Source organism: Anomaloglossus baeobatrachus, chromosome 3, assembly GCF_048569485.1.
Source record: "Anomaloglossus baeobatrachus isolate aAnoBae1 chromosome 3, aAnoBae1.hap1, whole genome shotgun sequence".
In the NCBI taxonomy this organism is placed as follows: domain Eukaryota; kingdom Metazoa; phylum Chordata; class Amphibia; order Anura; family Aromobatidae; genus Anomaloglossus; species Anomaloglossus baeobatrachus.
In genome coordinates this window covers 411459495-411477774 of record NC_134355.1, presented here as the reverse complement: position 1 = coordinate 411477774, position 18280 = coordinate 411459495, and the positions used below count along the sequence as shown (strand labels likewise).

Sequence of the window (18280 nt, the reverse complement as noted above, 5' to 3'; positions counted from 1 at the left end):
TTTTGGAAGGCAGCATAGTATAATGAGGAGGGGGGGATTTATACAGGGATGTAGTTGGGGGAGATATTATAGAAAGGGCAATTTTTGGGAGGACATTTTGGAAAGGGGCACTTTGTGGGGCTATTTTGGAGAGCAGGATTGTGGGGTGATATTTTGTGCAGGAAGCAATTAACAACCCCTTCTGATTCCACTTGTTTCCCCAGACATTATTAAATAAAAGGGGCCAGGATCAGGGACATAATTACAATATGGGGCCAGGATGAGGGACATAATTACTATATGGGGCCAGAATGTGGGACATACATTATTAGTTTATGGTGGCACGTGGGGCATAATTACTGTAGGGGCAAATTAGGGGACATTATTACTGATGAAATATAAGTTAATTTTGAGGATACTGTTTCCAATGGGGGAACAAGAGTCTGACGTGGTGTAGAAATTGGGGAAATAGTGAGGAATGTGCTCTGGGAGTGATCGGCTATAGGTGACTGTTATTTTCTTCAGAGTCGCGTCATGGCAGGAAGAAGTGATGACGGTCAGCGCAGGATGAAGAGAAAAAGCGAAGATGAATAAAGTCAGCTAGAGACGTCACTGGTAAGTCAGTCACGGTATTTCTCCCTTGTATGTGGTTGTATTCGGTCACTATGTGGTCTGGTCATGGTGTGGTGGTATTTCTCCCTTGTATGTGGCTGTATTTGTTCACTGTTTGGTGGTAATATGTGGTCTGGTCACGGTGTGGTGGTATTTCTCCCTTGTATGAGGCTGTATTTGGTCACTGTTTGGTGGTAATATGTGGTCTGGTCACTGTGTGGCGGTATTTATCCCTTGTATGTGGTTGTATTCGGTCACTATGTGGTGGTAATATGTTGTCTTGTCACGGTGTGGCAGTATTTCCCCCTTGTATATGGTATTATTGGTTTTGGTATAGTGGATTGTGTTGTGTATGGAGGTCACTTTTTCTCTCTATAAGGCCCCTTTCACACGTCAGTGATTCTGGTACGTTTGTGCTTTTTTTTAAACGTACCAGAATCACTGACATACGCAGACCCATTATAATCAATGGGTCTGCTCACACGTCAGTGATTTTCACTGCACGTGTCTCCGTGCAGCGTACCCGCGTGTGTGCGATTGCTGCACGGAGACATGTCCATTTTTTTCTGGCATCACTGATGTTCCACGGACCACGCAGTGGTGTGGTCCGTGAAACACGTGCCAGAAAAAAACGTGCTTTTAAAATAAAAAACATTTTAACTCACCCGGCGTCCAGCGATGTCCTCTGCAGCCCGTTCTCCCTGCTGCTTCTAAGCCGGCTGATTACTGTCGCGCATATTCATTATGCGCGACACAGCCGACCCGGAAGCAGCTCCTGCAGGGGTCACCGCCGGCCGGATGCTGCGTCGCGGGAGCGATCAGCACCATGGAGAGCAGGAGCGGGCGCAGGTGAGTGAATCTCTAAGTGCAATCACGGGCCACGGAGAACGGAGCCCGGATTGCACTTAGACAACCCACGTGTGCCGTGATTTTCGGCACACGCAGGGACATGTGCGTGTTTTACACGCCAGTGAAAAACGTCTGTGTTTTTCACTGACGTGTGAAACGGGCCTTAAGGGGGAGATTTTTTCCAGTAGAAATTAAATACTTAAACATTTAACCCCTCCCCTCCCTGTCCTGCCCTGTCCTGTGACTATTACACTGCAGTAAATATGCACTTACAGAGATTCTCCAGTGAAAACAAGTAATCACCTTTACTAAGGCCACGTTCACACAATGAGTATTCAGTGAGTTTTTTTACCTCAGTATTTGAAGCCAAAACCAGGAGCAGTAAAATCAGAGAAAAAAGTGTGTGAACGTGGCCTAAAGATAAGTGATAACTTATTCATCTGTGTGGACCGATTGCTGGGACCTGCACCGATCGTGCAACTTTTTTCCCCCATTACACTGGAGCTCGTGTCCAACTCGACCCCTGATCCATTAATTCCCTCAGTGGCTGCGAGCGCTGCGCTTGTTATTATCTGGCTGCTCCACAGAGGATGAATGGAGCTGCGGTCACACATCCCACCACCGATCAATAAGTTATCACCAACCTACCCTGTGGATCGGTGATAACTTGTTTTCACCAAAGATCCCATTACTGCAAACGACTATAATTGTACATCCCAGTTATGGTGCACAATATAGATGTGCAGGAGCCGTCTGTGTATACAGTCAAAGCAACACAATAATGGGGATAACGCTAATGGGTGTTTATATTTAGCTGAAGGGTGGGCCCCTGGAGTCAATTCTCCTGGTGGGCCCCAGACAGCCCAGTCCGAACCTGACCCCACCCCCCACTCCCCAGGCAGGTTTGTGATCACAAATACCCAGATCTTGAGGGGGCGTGCTTGCCCCAGTTCCGCAAGGAAAAGGGAAAGGCTTTTACAGCCCTCTCTTTAGTGAAAAAGCCGAATGCATCCTTCAGAACCATCGCAATTTTGAAGGGTCTAAATCAATTCATAATACAGAAGCACTTGAGGATGGAGACCGTCGCCACGGCAGTAAGGCTTGTATAGCCAGATTTTCATGGCAACTATAGACTTCAAGGATGCCTATTATCACATGCCTATTTTACAGGGACATTAGAGGTTTCTCAGGGTACAGTATATATTCAGGGTCAGCTCACCCATCTGCAATTTCGAGCCCTAATTTTCGGTCTGTCAATGGCTCCCAGAGTATTTACAAAGCTAGTGGTAGAAATGTCAGCACACAACAGGGAGAAGGATATCCTTTTCATGCCCTACCTAGACAACTTCTTACTGGTAAGGAGTTCACAATCAAGCTGCAGGGAGGTGATAAGTCAGGTCTCGGATATTTTAGCAGAGCTCGATTTGGCTTGTAAATACAGAAAAATCAAGACTCAACCCCAAACAGATACAGATCTTCCAAGGCATTGTCTTGAATTCCAGAGGTCATTCCTTCTGGAAGAAAAAAATAGGAAGACTAGGGGAATTAGTACAAAACCTGATAACCGAACCAGTTACCACTCTCAGCCCTTGGATCCCTAACATCCTGTATCCCTGCTGTTATCTGGGCCAGAAGCAATTTTCGCAAGCTCCAATTGGAAAATCTTAAGAGAAATGAAGGTCAGTGACAGGCTGAACAGAAAGATTTCCATCTCCCAGTTCACCAGTGAGTCACTACTTTGGTGGCTGGAAAGAGAACCTTTGCATAGGCATGCCATGGGATATAAAGAACCCAGTTATAACAGATGCTGTCACGCTCCCCGGGTCCCCTGCGCTGCCCTCCGGCTCACCTGTCACGCTCCCCGGCTCCCCTGCCTCGCTTCCCGGTTCCTTGGTCCGGTCACCGCCGCTCCCCGCTCTCCAGCATCCATTGCCGGCGCGTCCCCGGCGTCCTGGTCCCCGCTCCCGGCGCCCGTCGGCTTCTCAGCCCCAGCCTGGCCCTGCTGCTTCCTCCTCGCAGCTTCCTGTTCTGGCTTCTGGCACTCGGGCCGCGTGCATGCGCATTAGGGCGCGCGCGCGGTCATTGACCCTTTCTTAAAGGGCCAGCGTCCATTAACAGGAAATGATGCAAACAGGTACAGGGTATAAAGGGGTTTGATGTCCAAGGGGGCGGGGCCTGATCTTCGTGTTTCTTAAGCTAGGAGTCAGGTCTCCTGGTGTCTCTATGATATACTCACCTATCTCTCTTGTAGAGCCGTGCCTGCCTCGCCATCCGGTCCTGCCGAATCCCGAACCCCCGAACGCTGTCCATCTGCCATCCTGACAGTCCGTACCATCTCGGATCCCTGCGGTGACCCGTCATCCCGCTCCAAAGGTTCCGGACCCCGCCTGACATCTTCTCGGCTTCCGAACCTGAGCTGCGTCACCCAGACTACCATCAGTGACTCCGTGGTCCCAGGGACTACTCCGTTATACTCGTATGCACGGACTGTTCTGCTGCCTATAGTGCTCCAGCTACCGGACCCCTTACCACCATCTAGGAGTTCGGCCCAGTGGATCCACCTCCTGGGTCTGCCCGTCCACCTGGCCCTGACAGATGCAAGCCTTTGGGGGTGGGGGACTTACACTGGAAGGAAGGTCCTTCAAGATGAATGGTCAGGAGAATTAAAAAAGGAAAGAATCTTCCAACCTAAGAGAGCTGTCAGCCATAAAAATGGCGCTCAAGGGAGCCTTGCAGGACACCATGTAATGGTCCTGTCAGACAACATGACAGCGATAGCCTACATAAACAAACGGGGGCCATGAGGTCCAGGAGAATCATGGCAGTAGCAGAGCAGATACTGTATTTGTCCTGGCCAAATCAAACTTTCAGTCATTTGTCTGCAAATTTTCTTTAAAGGCAGAGAAAACTTGAGGGCCGACTTCCTCAGCCATCACCAGCTAAGACAGCACGATTGGTCTCTAGATCCAGAAATATTCCACATGATCGCTCTCAGATGGGGCAGACCATGTATAGATCTGTTTGCCAATCGGACAAACAGGAAAACAAGGTTTTTTTGGTTTTTTTTCCTCTAAACCCCGGGGATTCCTCATGGAATAGATGCCCTACTCCACGACTGGTCTAGTCTACGCCTTTCCACCCATCTTGCGAATTCCGGTTGTACTAAGGAAGATTTGGACAGACCGAGCAGAAACTGTTCCCTTGGCCCCCTTTTGGCCCAGAGGGTCATGGTTCACCGGGCTTTGCATGTTGTCAATAAAGGACCCATGGGTCCTTCGGAGGTCCCAGGCTTACTATCCCAGGATCCTGTCCAGCCCTCCAACCTGAAGAGCTTTCATTTGACAGCGTGGCGTTTGAGCGGCAGCTTTTTAAAGAACTAGCGGCTTTTCATATAGCCTGATAAATACGTTAATGAAGGAGTAGGAATAAAATCACTAACATCTATGGTAGGGTCTGAAGGAAGTTTTTTTTTTTTAATTTTTCGATTTTTCGGGAATTAATCAGTTAGAGAGACAGCTAGTACCTTTTGCCTGCTATCCTGGAGTTCCTACAGAAGGCGCAAGAAATAGGATTGAGTTTGAATACACTCAAGATCCACATCGCCACGTTGGGGGTGCTCTTTAACTATAAAGTTGTGGATCACCCATGGGTGATAAGGTTTGTAAAGGCAGCAGATCGATCTGTATCAATACCTCAGCCCTGTTTACCTCCCCCTTTGTACCCCTGGCAGAGTGCACGGTTAGGTCTCTATCCCTCAAAACCGCACTTTTGGTAGCTCTTATATTGGCTAGAAGGATAGGGGAGCTACAGGCTATCTCAATAAACCAGCCCCTTAGGCTATGTGCCCACGCTAGAATGTCCCTGCGGATTTTTTTGCCTGAAAATCCGCGACTTTCGCGGCAAATCCGCACCCGCGGATTTGCCGCGGATTTTGATGCGGATTTTTTTTTTTTTTTTTTCCCCATTCAAAGCCAAAAATCCGCACCAAATCTGCACCAAACAATTGACATGCTGCAGATTTTTCCGGATCAAAATCCGCGGCAAATCCGCCGCGGAAAAATCCGCAGCATGGGCACAGCATTTCCAAAATGCCATTGAAATGGCTTGGAAGTGCTGCTGCTGCAGATTTTCGGCAAATCCGCGGTAAATCCGCGGCAAAATCCGCGGTAAATCCGCGGTAAATCCTGTAGCGTGGGCACACAGTGTTACTTTCAGATAGGATAATCCCTAGACCAGATCCAGCCTTTTTACCAAAGATAGTTTCTGGGTTTCACTGGTCCCAAGAGATAGGTCTTCCTTCCTTTTGTGATAACCCCAGGAATGAAAAGGAAAGGGAGTTTCACACCCTAGACATTAGGAGATGCTTGTTACGATATCTGGAGGTGACCAAAGAGTTCAGAAAAGCTACCACACTTTTTTTTTGTTCTTTTTCAGGGTCCCGGAAGAGGCCAGCTGGCATCAAAGAGGTCCCTAGCCAGATGGGTCAAAGCAGGGATCAATCTGGCATACAGAGCAGGGGATCAAGATCTTCCCTTGGGCTTAAGGGCTCACTCCACCAGGGCTGTTTCCACCTCTTGGGCTGAAAAAGCTAATGCATCTCTGGAGCAGATCTGTATAGCTGCCACATGGTCTTCTCCATCTACCTTTTTCAAGCACTATAGGTTGGATCTTGGTGCTAATGAGAGAGAAAGGTGTTATAGGCTTTGGTCCCTCCCTAGGGGATTCCTTGCTAATCTCTCCTGGGTGCTGTCGTGGAGAAGGGAAAAATCGGTATTCCTTACCGGTAATTAGATTTTCCAGAGCCACGACAGCACCCTCTATTTTCCCTCCCTTATTTCTGTTCTTACCTACTTTTGGTGTTGGTCCTTTGTCACTAAAGTGGAGGGTTTTTTTCCTTTTGTCCACGGGTGTCCCCATAAGTTAAAAAAAAATAAAAATAAAAAATGATGAGATTGGCATATACCTCAGCTTTGCATATGTTGGAAGTAATGTTGTCTTTTCTTAAAGATGTGTCATACTAACTAAAAGGATGTCCTCTCATGCTCTGTATAGAGAAGCTCCACCTTTTAAAAGCTGTAGGTTTCCTGTCTTTCGGGGTGGGTGGACCCTCTCTCTTGGGTGCTGTCGTGGCTCTGGAAAATCTAATTACCGGTAAGTAATACCGATTTTCCATCTTCTGACCTGCGATCTGACTCGCATGAGAAAATGGATCACTGAAAATAACACCTGGGTAAGAGTTTGAGCAGAGTGACATTAACATAGTTGGCCCAATTCTCTTGTAGGAGAGAATGTGCAACCTTCAATAACCTGGGCAGGGTGGACAGCAATGTCTGACGTCTTTATATTTCAGCACCCCTGGAGGAGTTGAGAACCCTATTATTACTACTATTATATTCTGGGTGGGTGTGACACAGCTTTTATATGCTATTAAATATACAATTGTACTATGACTTAAGGCAATAGTATTGTGGTATGGTGTGAGGTAATGGGAGCTTCGAGTAGTTTAATGTTACCTATAGTGATGAGCGAGTACTAAAAAGCTCGGGTGCTCGAAGCTCGGGCCGAGCCTCCCAAGATACTCGTGTACTCGGCCCGAGCAACGAGCCCAATGTTATCCTATGGGAGACCCGAGTATTTTTGTGAAATGACCCCCCGGCAGCATGGAGAAACCCTAAAAATGTCACAAAAGTCTCAGAAGAGTGCTCAAATGACATGGCAACAGCATGGGGAAGACCCCTTGAAGCATTTATCACTGAAAAGTCACAGCTGTGAACAATTTTGTCCGCGTTTTACGCCATTTTTACGGACTCACCAGAAAACCTTCCAAAATGACCCCAAAATGATTTTTCATGGCGGAAATGTTAAGGGCACATACCCAATAGTGAGATAGAGCTGGTGTATGTTACTTTTTGAGATTAATACATAAAAGATTTTACGTGAAAACATTGTGTGGCACTCCGATGTCCCTGAGAAGAGACGTACATGAAGGCCTCTTGAGTCTAATGTGCCCATTTTGAGGAAGTGAGTCTTTGTAGTATTTTCCTTTGCCAGGGCAGTCCAAAATTGTGAGGTTCACCAATGCCCCTGCATACAGACGTGCATGAGGGCCTGTAAACCTGAAGTGCCCATTGTAAGGAAGTGGGTCTATTGTAGTATAGCCCTTAGGCAGGGCAGCCAAAAATTGGGAGGCTCCACGTTGTCCCTGGGTAGAGACGTGCATGAGGGCCTGTAAACCTGAAGTGCCCATTGGAAGGAAGTGGGTCTATTGTAGTATAGCCCTTTGGCAGGGCAGCCAAAAATTGGGAGGCTCCACGTTGTCCCTGGATAGAGACGTGCATGAGGGCCTCAAAACATTAAGTGTCCATTGTCAGGAAGTGGGTGTATTATAGTATAGCCCTTAGGCAGGGCAGCCAAAAATTGGGAGGCTCCACGTTGTCCCTGGGTAGAGACGTGCATGAGGGCCTGTAAACCTGAAGTGCCCATTGGAAGGAAGTGGGTCTATTGTAGTATAGCCCTTTGGCAGGGCAGCCAAAAATTGGGAGGCTCCACGTTGTCCCTGGATAGAGACGTGCATGAGGGCCTCAAAACATTGTGTCCATTGTCAGGAAGTGGGTGTACTATAGTATAGCCCTTAGGCAGGGCAGCCAAAAATTGGGAGGCTCCACGTTGTACCTGGGTAGAGACGTGCATGAGGGCCTCAAAACATTAAGTGTCCATTGTCAGGAAGTGAGTGTATTATAGTATAGCCCTTTGGCAGGGCAGCCAAAAATTGGGAGGCTCCACGTTGTCCCTGGATAGAGACGTGCATGAGGGCCTCAAAACATTAAGTGTCCATTGTCAGGAAGTGGGTGTATTATAGTATAGCCCTTAGGCAGGGCAGCCAAAAATTGGGAGGCTCCACGTTGTCCCTGGGTAGAGACGGGCCTCAAAACATTGTTCCCATTGCAAAGGAGCGGGTCTCCTGTCGTTGTAATGTCCATTCTGCAAAGAATGGGCGAAAAAATTTACCACTGGGGGTATACCTGAAACAAAGGCCTAAGTATTGCAATTTGTAACGGTCATCATGGTGGCGCATGAGGAGAAGGAGGAGCAGTCCAGCGATTATCCAAAGTCCAGAAGTGTGTACCCATGGGTGAGTGGAGGTACATGGCAAACTTTAAATTCCGCTCTCATTTGCTGGTGGTGTGGTGAAGTCTGGCCCAATCCAACCCTTGTTCATCTTGATCAGAGTCAGCCTGTCAGCATTTTCAGTTGACAGGCGGGTGCGTTTATCTGTAATGATTCCACCTGCGGCACTAAAAACACGCTCTGACAAAACGCTAGCGGCAGGGCAGGCCAGGACTTCCAAGGCGTAGAGAGCCAATTCATGCCACGTGTCCAGCTTGGATACCCAATAATTGTAAGGCACAGAGGAATGTCGGAGTACAGTTGTTCGATCTGCAAGGTACTCCTTCAGCATCTGGGCAAACTTAGGATTTCTTGTGGCACTACCCCGCACCTCAGGGGCTGTGGTACGTGAGGGGCTGAGAAAACTGTCCCACATCTTAAAGACTGTTCCCCTACCTCTGGCGGATTGGACTTGTGCCTCTCTCGGCTGTACGCCTCGGTTGTCCAATGATTCCTGACCTATGCCGCTAGCGTTTTGTGAGGGGAATGCTTTGCCTACTTCCGTGACTATGGCCTTCCGGAACTGCTGCATTTTGGTTGACCTCTCCTCCACGGGAATAAGAGACAAAAAGTTCTCCTTGTAGCGTGGGTCTAACAGTGTTACCAACCAGTAATGATTGTCGGCCAAGATGTTCTTAACGCGAGGGTCACGAGACAGGCAGCTTACCATAAAGTCAGCCATGTGCGCCAGACTCTTAACAGCCAGGACTTCAGTAGCCTGACCAACAAGATGACTGAACATGCTGTCCTCCTCCTCCTCCTCCTCCTCCTCATCTACCCTGTCCTCTGGCCAGCCACGCTGAACCGAGGATATGACTGGTGTGCATGTCATATCCTCAATTTGGCCGGAGAGTTGCTCCATGTCTTCATCCTCCTCCTTGTCATAGTCCTCCACTGCACGTTGTGATGAGACGAGGCTGGGCTGTGTGTTATCACCCACACCCACTACTGTTTCTTGCTGCAACTCATCGCGCTCCGCCTGCAATGCATCATGTTTGTTTTTCAGCAGAGACCATTTTAGAAGGCAGAGTAGCGGTATGGTGACGCTAATAATGACGTCATCACCACTCACCATCTTGGTGGAGTCCTCAAAGTTTTGGAGGATGGTACATAGGTCTGACATCCATCTCCACTCCTCAGGTGTTATGTGTGGAATTTGAACCATTTCCCGACGGCTTAGGTGATGCAGGTACTCAACAACTGCCCTCTTCTGCTCACATATCCTGACCAACATGTGCAGAGTTGAATTCCAACGCGTGGGGACATCACACACCAGTCTGTGAGCCGGAAGATGCAAACTGCGCTGAAAGCCGGCAAGGCCGGCTGAAGCAGTAGGTGACTTTCGAAAATGTGCAGACAGGCGGCGAACTTTTACCAGCAGATCAGACAGCTCTGGGTATGACTTTAGAAACCGCTGAACCACGAGGTTGAGCACATGGGCCACGCATGGAACATGTGTCAGCTGGCCTCGCCTCAAAGCCGCCACCAGGTTCCGGCCATTGTCACACACGACCTTTCCTGGCTTTAGGTTCAGAGGTGTGAGCCAATGATCTGCCTGCTGTTTCAGAGCTGTCCACAGCTCTTCTGCATTGTGGGGTTTGTCACCTATGCAGATTAGCTTCAGCACAGCCTGTTGCCGCTTCGCCGAGGCAGTGCTGCAGTGCTTCCAGCTTGGGACTGGTGTGGAGGGTACAGTGGATGAGGATGCGCAGGAGGAGGAGGAGGCTGAAGAGCATGACATTCCGGAGCTGTAGAGTGTGGGTGAAACACTGACTGAGGTAGGGCCTGCAAACCTTGGTGTGGGAAGGACGTGTTCCGTCCCTCGCTCAGACTGGGTCCCAGCTTCCACAATATTAACCCAGTGTGCCGTCAACGAGATGTAGCGGCCTTGCCCACAAGCACTTGTCCACGTGTCTGTGGTTAGGTGGACCTTGGGTGAAACAGCGTTGTTCAGGGCACGTGTGATGTTTTGTGACACGTGGTTATGCAACGCGGGGACGGCACACCGGGAGAAATAGTGGCGGCTGGGGACCGAGTAACGTGGGACAGCTGCCGCCATCAGGTCACGGAATGCTTCTGTCTCCACCAGCCTAAAAGGCAACATTTCCAGCGCAAGCAGTCGCGAAATGTTAGCATTTAGAACTGTGGCATGTGGGGTGTTGGCAGTGTATTTGCGCCTGCGTTCAAAGGTTTGCTGAATGGATAACTGAACGCTGCGCTGGGACAAGGACGTGCTTGATGATGGTGTTCTTTCTGCGTAGGCAACTGCAGGTGCAGGAGTGGAGGAGGCTTGTTCGCAGGCAGCATGGACAGGGGATTGGCTCGCATGCACAACCAGCGAAGACGTAGCAGTGACATCAGCAAGCACTGCTCCTCGACTCTGTTGTACTTCCCACAAAGTCGGGTGCTTGGCTGACATGTGCCTGATCATGCTGGTGGTGGTCAGGCTGCTAGTTTTGGTACCCCTGCTGATGCTGGCACGGCAGGTGTTGCAAATGGCCTTTTTAGAATCATCTGGATCCAACTTAAAAAACTGCCAGACTCGGGAAGACCTAACATTTGTACATGCACCTTGTGTCGTCGTGTTGTTCCGGGGAACGGTTGCCTGACTTCTGCCTGGGGCCACCACCCTGCTTCTTACTGCCTGTTGTGATGCTACGCCTCCCTCCCCCTGTGCACTGCTGTCCTCGCTCTGCATATCCTCCTGCCAGGTTGGGTCAGTTACTGGATCATCCACCACGTCGTCTTCCTCTTCCGCACCCTGCTCCTCCTCCTGACTTCCTGACAATTGTGTCTCATCATCGTCCACCACTTGTTGAGACACGTTGCCAACTTCGTGAGAACGTGGCTGCTCAAATATTTGGCCATCTGTACAGACGATCTCCTCATGACCCACTTCAATATGAGCTGGCGAGAGGCCAGAATGTGTGAATGGAAACGTGAACAGCTCTTCCGAGTGTCCAAGTGTGGGATCATTAATGTCCGAGGAGGACGTGTACTCAGCCTGGTGGTAGGAAGGAGGATCAGGTTCAGAAATGTGCGGTGCAGTATCACGGCTACTGACACTTGACCGTGTGGAAGACAGAGTGTTTGTGGTGGTGCCAATCTGACTGGAAGCATTATCTGCTATCCAACTAACAACCTGTTGACACTGGTCTTGGTTCAAGAGCGGTGTACTGCTGCGGTCCCCAAGAATTTGGGACAGGACGTGCGAGCGACTAGATGTGGCCCTTTGTTGTGGCGAAATTAGAGCTTGCCCACGACCTCGGCCTCTGCCTGCACCACCATCACGTCCACTTCCTTGTTCCTTGCCAATGCCCTTGCGCATTTTGCAATGCTGTGCTGACGTGTATTCACTACTTGTGCGTTATATCAAAGTTTGTGGAAATTGCACACAAGTGCACCTGTACGCTGCCACCGACAGGCACACACGTGCGGTTTTAAAAACCAAGCACGGACGCAATAAGAACCTAACAGGTTTTTTTGGGGAGCGACAATTACAGACAAGTCAGACACTATCTGGACTGTTTTAGACTGTGTACACCAGCCCCAGATATGATGAAGGCTGGTATACGGTCACCACTAGGAATGGCTATATATACCCTGCCTGCCTGCCTGCCTGTATACTGGTACAATAGTCCTGACAAGGACTCTTCTGGTCACTAGCCTGTATTCAGACCTGGCTATACCCTGCCTGTATATAGCAACAATAGTCCTGAGAAGGACTCTGCTACTGTACTCCGACCTGGCTATACCCTGCCTGCCTGTATACAACTAGAATAGTCCTGAGAAGGACTTTTGGTCACACTGTTTGCAGCCCTGCAACTGAAAAAGCTATAAAGGGCCGCAAAGCTTTCCCTGAATCAGCGACACTCTCCCTGCACTGTCTGGATAGCTGTGAGCAGAGCACAGCGCGCCGGCCGGTATAAAGGCTCGGTCACGCTGTGCAGGCCGGCCAATCACTGCAATTCCACAACTAACAGGGCTGTGGCATTGCAGTGGTCTGCCAGCCAATCCCTGCATGAGGGCTGGCTCTCAAAAGAGCGCCAACATGCAGGGATGAAGACCACGAGTACAGCACGAGTATCGCGAGATTACTCGGTCCCCGCCGAGCAGCCCGAGTACAGCGATACTCGTGCGAGTACCGAGTAGTTACAAGCATGCTCGCTCATCACTAGCTACCTATAGTGTCACATCAGCAAAATGGAGCAGGAATTGGCATGTTTCTGCTTTGGGCAGGGACTTAATTGGTATGGAAGGAAAAGTTGTCAAAAAAAAATACACCTTCATATAAAACAGTAATCACTACATATATTCTCATTTATATACAGACACATCATCCACTGCAGTCCCATTTTGATAGCAATGTGAACTTTTACCACAATGGCTTTGACTTGAAAATCTTTTTATTTTCCTGCAGCAATACAGAATTTGCAATTTGTGCTGGGTGTATGGGCTCCTAAGGACAAGAGAAAAAAGTACATGTAAAAAGAGGATACTAGCACTGGTATGTAAGAAAATATCTTTCTCTCAGTGTATAAGATTCTCTAATGCAGGGACAGCCTCCAACAGACTGTACACAAAATGAGATATGAACAAAGCTCAAATTGTCTGAGAACACCAAAGTATCATAGCAGATCATTGCTCATCCTACTGACTCATAGCATGGCTGAGCAATGATAAATACAGTTTAATCACTAAGATTGCAAATGGCTAGATGCCCAATGCACACCTTTCAGGCTGGTTATCGTAAAATATGATAACGCATATATACACACTAATCGAATACCTCAAATATTCGGCTTCGCGAATAGGTCACCACTATGCGAATACTCAATGTGCAATATAAGTCTATGGGAAGACCGAATAGTTCCGAATAGTTGTTATTCGGGTTTCCCATAGACTTACATTGCGCATCGAATATTCGCAAATAGTTGAATAGCGGCGACCTATTCTGAAAATATTCGCCAAGCCGAATATTTGAGGTTTCGATCTTCCCTAATTGTAAGATGGGTTGGCGCACCTTCTGTCTCATTGAAAGTTGTAACCCTCCATCAGCTACTGCTATAATGTGCACCAACCTATAGCACAACTTTATAATACCAAAAGATTAAGGTGACTATTTTATAGGACAGTGGTTTAGGCCCCTTCACACATCCATGTCCCCGGTACGTGTGACGTCTGTTTTCACACGTACTGGAGACACTGGCACACGTAGACCAATAAAATCAATGGGTTTGCGCACACGTCCATGTTTTCCCATGGACCGTGTGTCCATGTGGAGCATACATGTGTCCGTGTCCTCCACACAGCGACATGCCTGTTTTTCTCCGGCAGCACGGGTGTCACACGGACCGCACGGATGTGCTCCGTGTGACATCAGTGTGACATGTACCAGAGTAAATAAAGAAGTTTATACTGTACATGTGCTATGTGGATGTCACACGGATAGCATATTGAGCACACATGCTGAACACACACATGGACACAGTGGCGTACCGTCAACAGAGGCAGACCATGCCACTGCTACAGGGCCTGTGAGCTGGAGGGGCCCCAGTGGGTGGTTGCCCGCGGTGTGTGCGTTTTTCACCTTCAAGCATCATGCCCCTGGGATAATACCAAGCAGCTGATTAAGGCTGCTGGGTGCTGGCACTGCTTGTATAGCTGCAGGCTGGCTGCAACCCAGAGATGCAGACTTGCCCGCACTGCACACTGTGTGCGGCCTGTGCTGAAGAGGAGGGAGTGGCCAGGCAGCGTTTTCTTCCAGTCGGAAAGCTGTTAGAGACGCCAGGAGGAGAAGAGACGCCAGGAGGAGAACAGCCAAACAGGAGAGTGGCGGAGCTTATTCTGTTTAGCGCGGGAGAAACACAGATGAAAAGTAAAACAGGCTGGAGTGGAGTAGAGACCATAGAAAAGAGAAAAAAGCAAACAGAGAAAATAAAAAGCTGTGAGAAACAGAGAACAGAAGGAATAGAAAGAAAAACCAAGACAGGAGGAGCAGCCAGGAGGACTCACAGGAAGTGCAACAGTGAGGCCGGAACCACTAATGATCTCTCACAGCACAGGAGCAGGTGAGTATTATAATGTACAAACGTCTGCCTGTAACACTACAGAAAGCTTCCTGTACTGTGCCGTCACTGTGTGTGTTGCCCCTATGCTGTGCCATCACTGTGTATGTGTTGCCCCTGTGCTGTGCCATCACTGTGCATTGCGCCTGTGCTGTACCATCGTTGTGTATGTGTATTGCACCTGTACTGTGCCATCACTGTGTGTGTTACCCCTGTGCCATCACTGTGTGTGTTGCTCTGTGCTGTGCTATCACTGTGTGTGTATTGCCCCTGTGCTGTGCCATCACTGTGTGTGTTGCCCCTGGGCTGTGCCATCACTCTGTGTGTGTGTGTTATCCCTGTACTTTGCAGTGTTTTACTATAGTTCCTAAGGCTATAAAGGGGGTCATAATTGTTACCATTATATGGGGGAGACAGATGTGAAAATGTATATTGTTTGTGCGGTGAGGGGCACGAAGAAGGACATCATCGCTACTTTAGGCCAAGTTCACATATTGCAGATTTTTGGGGATTTGTGATGTGAACCCACTGGCCTTTGCTCAGTAACAGGATGATGGGTATATTCAGACTCTGGTGATAATTGGTCATTGAGTGGTGGCATTATTTTGCAATGTATTATTGGCCTTGGTATGGTGGGTGTTGCTCAATAACACTATCTAGTAGTATGTGTTATTTCTGACTATAAGCCGCCTCCAGTATTGTGTATGATGATTGTTAATATTTTATTGTAAATGTTTTTGGTTTTTTTTTGGGGGGGGGGGGGCTATTTAGACTTTTGCTATGGGGCCCCATGATTCTATGTACACCACTGCATGGACACACCCACACACATATGCACCTACACCACGGACCGTGCAAAACGTTTGTGTTTTGCACAGATGTTATTCCTGAGCGTCGTTAAAAAGTGGTGTTGTGGAATAAGGCCCTTTAAGGCCATGTGCGCACGTAAGTGCGTTCTGCACCGCAGCGTAAAGTCACTGCTTGTGCGATTCAGAACGCAGCTGAAAAGCTCCGTTCTGAAAGTTTGGCGTCTGCAGCATTCCTGAGAATTCGTGTGTTCTGGATGCTGCCTCTCCCATAGACAGAGCGGAGAAAGCATCCAGAACGCACAAAAGAAGTGACATGTTACTTTTCAGAATGCAGCGTTTTGACAGCATGCCAAATGCTGCGTTCTGAAAAGCAACATGCGGATGGATTTTGCACAACCTATATAGATTGTGCTGGGGACGCAGGACGCATGCTTTTACGCTGCAGTGCAGAACACAGCGTAAAAGCATGTAATTACGCAACGTGCGCACATGGCCTTACTGTCACCTTTTAAAAGGCAAATTGGCAGTCATTAAGGGGTTAAAGTTAATTTTAGTGCTTTTCAGATGAATTATGGAACATACCAACCTGAAACTGATGCCCTGTGCAGCTGGAGTTTTTCTTATATGCATTTTTCGGCTAGAAAAAAAATTCACGTGTAGAAAAAATAAAATAAAAAAAACTTTACAAAACTACACCAAAAACCACATACTTTTGAGAAGTCACGCTGTTTTGATGGGGGTTAGTGCACTTTTCTGTGTGGTTCTTGATGTTATTCATGTTGATATGGGGTGTAACAACCTAATGTGGTTTCCGCATCACAACCGCGTAAAAGAAATAACACGTTTACCAAATCACGACAAAAAACATATGCTTTTTAGAAGCGTTTTTTTGGGTTGTTGTTTTTTTTTCCCCCCCCAAGTAAAGCCTGCTTTACACGAGTCGATCTCTCGTGCGATAGCACGAGCGATCGTACCCACCCCCGTCGTTTTTGCGTCATGGGCAAATCGCTGCCCGTGGCACACAAACTCGTTTAACCCCCGTCACACGTACTTACCTTCCGGACGACCTCGCTGTGGGCGACGAACGTCCACTTCCTGAAGTGGGAGGGACGTTTGGCGTCACAGCGACGTCACAGGCAGCCGGCCAATAGAAGCGGAGGGGCGGAGATGAGCGGGATGTAAACATCCCGCCCACCTCCTTCCTTCCACATAAACGGCGGGTGCCACGGGACGCAGGTAAGCTGTGTTCATCGTTCCCGTGGTGTCACACGGAGCAACGTGTGATGCCACGGAAATGATGAACAACCGGCGCCATTTTAATTAAACAATTATATGAAACCTAGCGACGAGTACACGACTCACGATTTGTGAGCGATACTGCGTCGCTAGGAGGTGTCACACGAGACGACATCGTGTACGATGCCGGATGTGCGTCACGAAAAACGTGACCCTGACGATGCATCGCACGATAGCTCGTCTCGTGTAAAGCACCCTTAAGGCTTCATTCACATGACCATGTTTCCACTACACATGGCATCTGTTTCATTCACGGACACAGCATCTACCCAGTATAACCTATGGGGCTGCTCACATGTCTGTTTTTACATGGACCATGTGTCCGTGCAAAACACTCCATAACATGTCCTTTTTTTTCCGGTACCACAAGATCCAATACTAGTCTAAGGCTATGTGCCCACGGGGACAGTGTCCTGCGGTTATATCCGCAGGAGCTCCCAGAAAACTGCAGGAAAACTTCTGTCTGTTTCCATGCTGCGGATGTATTGCAGAATGTCCTGCGGATATGGTGCGGGCATTCTGCATTGAGGATACAGTACCATGGCTTCTGCACTGCATCCTCAATGCAGAACAAGTGCTGCAGTGATCGGGTGTTCATACTTACCTCCATCTTGCAGCACCTCGCTTTCCGGCGGCCGGGTCACTCTGTCAGCGTCTGGTGCACTGTGCTGGAGAAGGTGGGCGGGCCTGCACTAGCTTCGGCTGTCACATGACCGGAGCTCGTGCAGGCCCTGCCCACCTCTTCCTTCCTGTACCTGTATCGACCACGCTCCTGTGCACCGGACGGAGAAAGTGACATCGTTGTCTTCTATCAAGGCAGGTAAGTATATGGGACCCTGCAGAGAAGTCCGCAGGAATAATTCCCATGCTGCTGATTTTTCCGCAGGGAAATCCGCATTATTTTCGCTGCGGAAAAAAACGGAGCGTGGACACTGCAGTTCCTAAATGCCATAAAAATGGCTGGGGAGTAGCTGTGCTGCAGTTTTTTTAAAAATCCCCGGCAAATTCCGCGCATTTTCCGCAGCGTGGGCACATAGCCTAAGGGTTGTTTTTTTGTATTGTCTCAAATTGTCTGTAGAGAAAAAAAGGTATTCAGCTCACCCATATAAGGTCCTCCAGTCTGCAGTTGATGCACGTAGTCCTGCGGACAGGCAGGTCCGGCTTCAGAGTAAACAGTAATAGAATCACTAGTCAGACCACACTTGGAGTATTGTGTGCAATTTTGGGCGCCGGTGCTGAAGAAAGACATTACTGAACTTGAAAGGGTTCAGAGGCGGGCTACTAAAATAATAAATGGAATGGGTGCATTACAATACACGGAAAGGTTATCAAAATTAGGTCTATTTACTCTAGAAAAGAGAAGACTTAGGGGAGACCTAATAAATATGTACAAATATATCAGAGGGCCATATAGAGATCTCTCCCATGATCTGTTTGTACCAAGGACTATGACAAGAACAAGGGGGCATTCTTTTCGATTGGAGGAAAGAAAATTCCTAC

At 48.5% G+C, this 18280-nt stretch overlaps 1 protein-coding gene across 2 annotated transcripts in view; it reads left to right on the top strand.

The window, feature by feature from the left end:
- The window catches only part of LOC142295354 (transmembrane protein 14A-like), a 181947-nt gene that overhangs the window by 105500 nt on the left and 58167 nt on the right, over positions 1-18280 (top strand). Inside the window, exon 1 of one of the 2 annotated variants that reach the window (XM_075338457.1) lies at positions 14446-14678. The exons of the other annotated variant lie outside the window; for it this stretch is intronic. Within the exon in view, the coding sequence (XP_075194572.1) occupies positions 14479-14678 (200 nt within the window). The 5' untranslated portion in view covers positions 14446-14478. Of the gene's footprint in view, positions 1-14445; positions 14679-18280 lie in introns of those variants that run through there. 2 annotated transcript variants of the gene reach the window in all.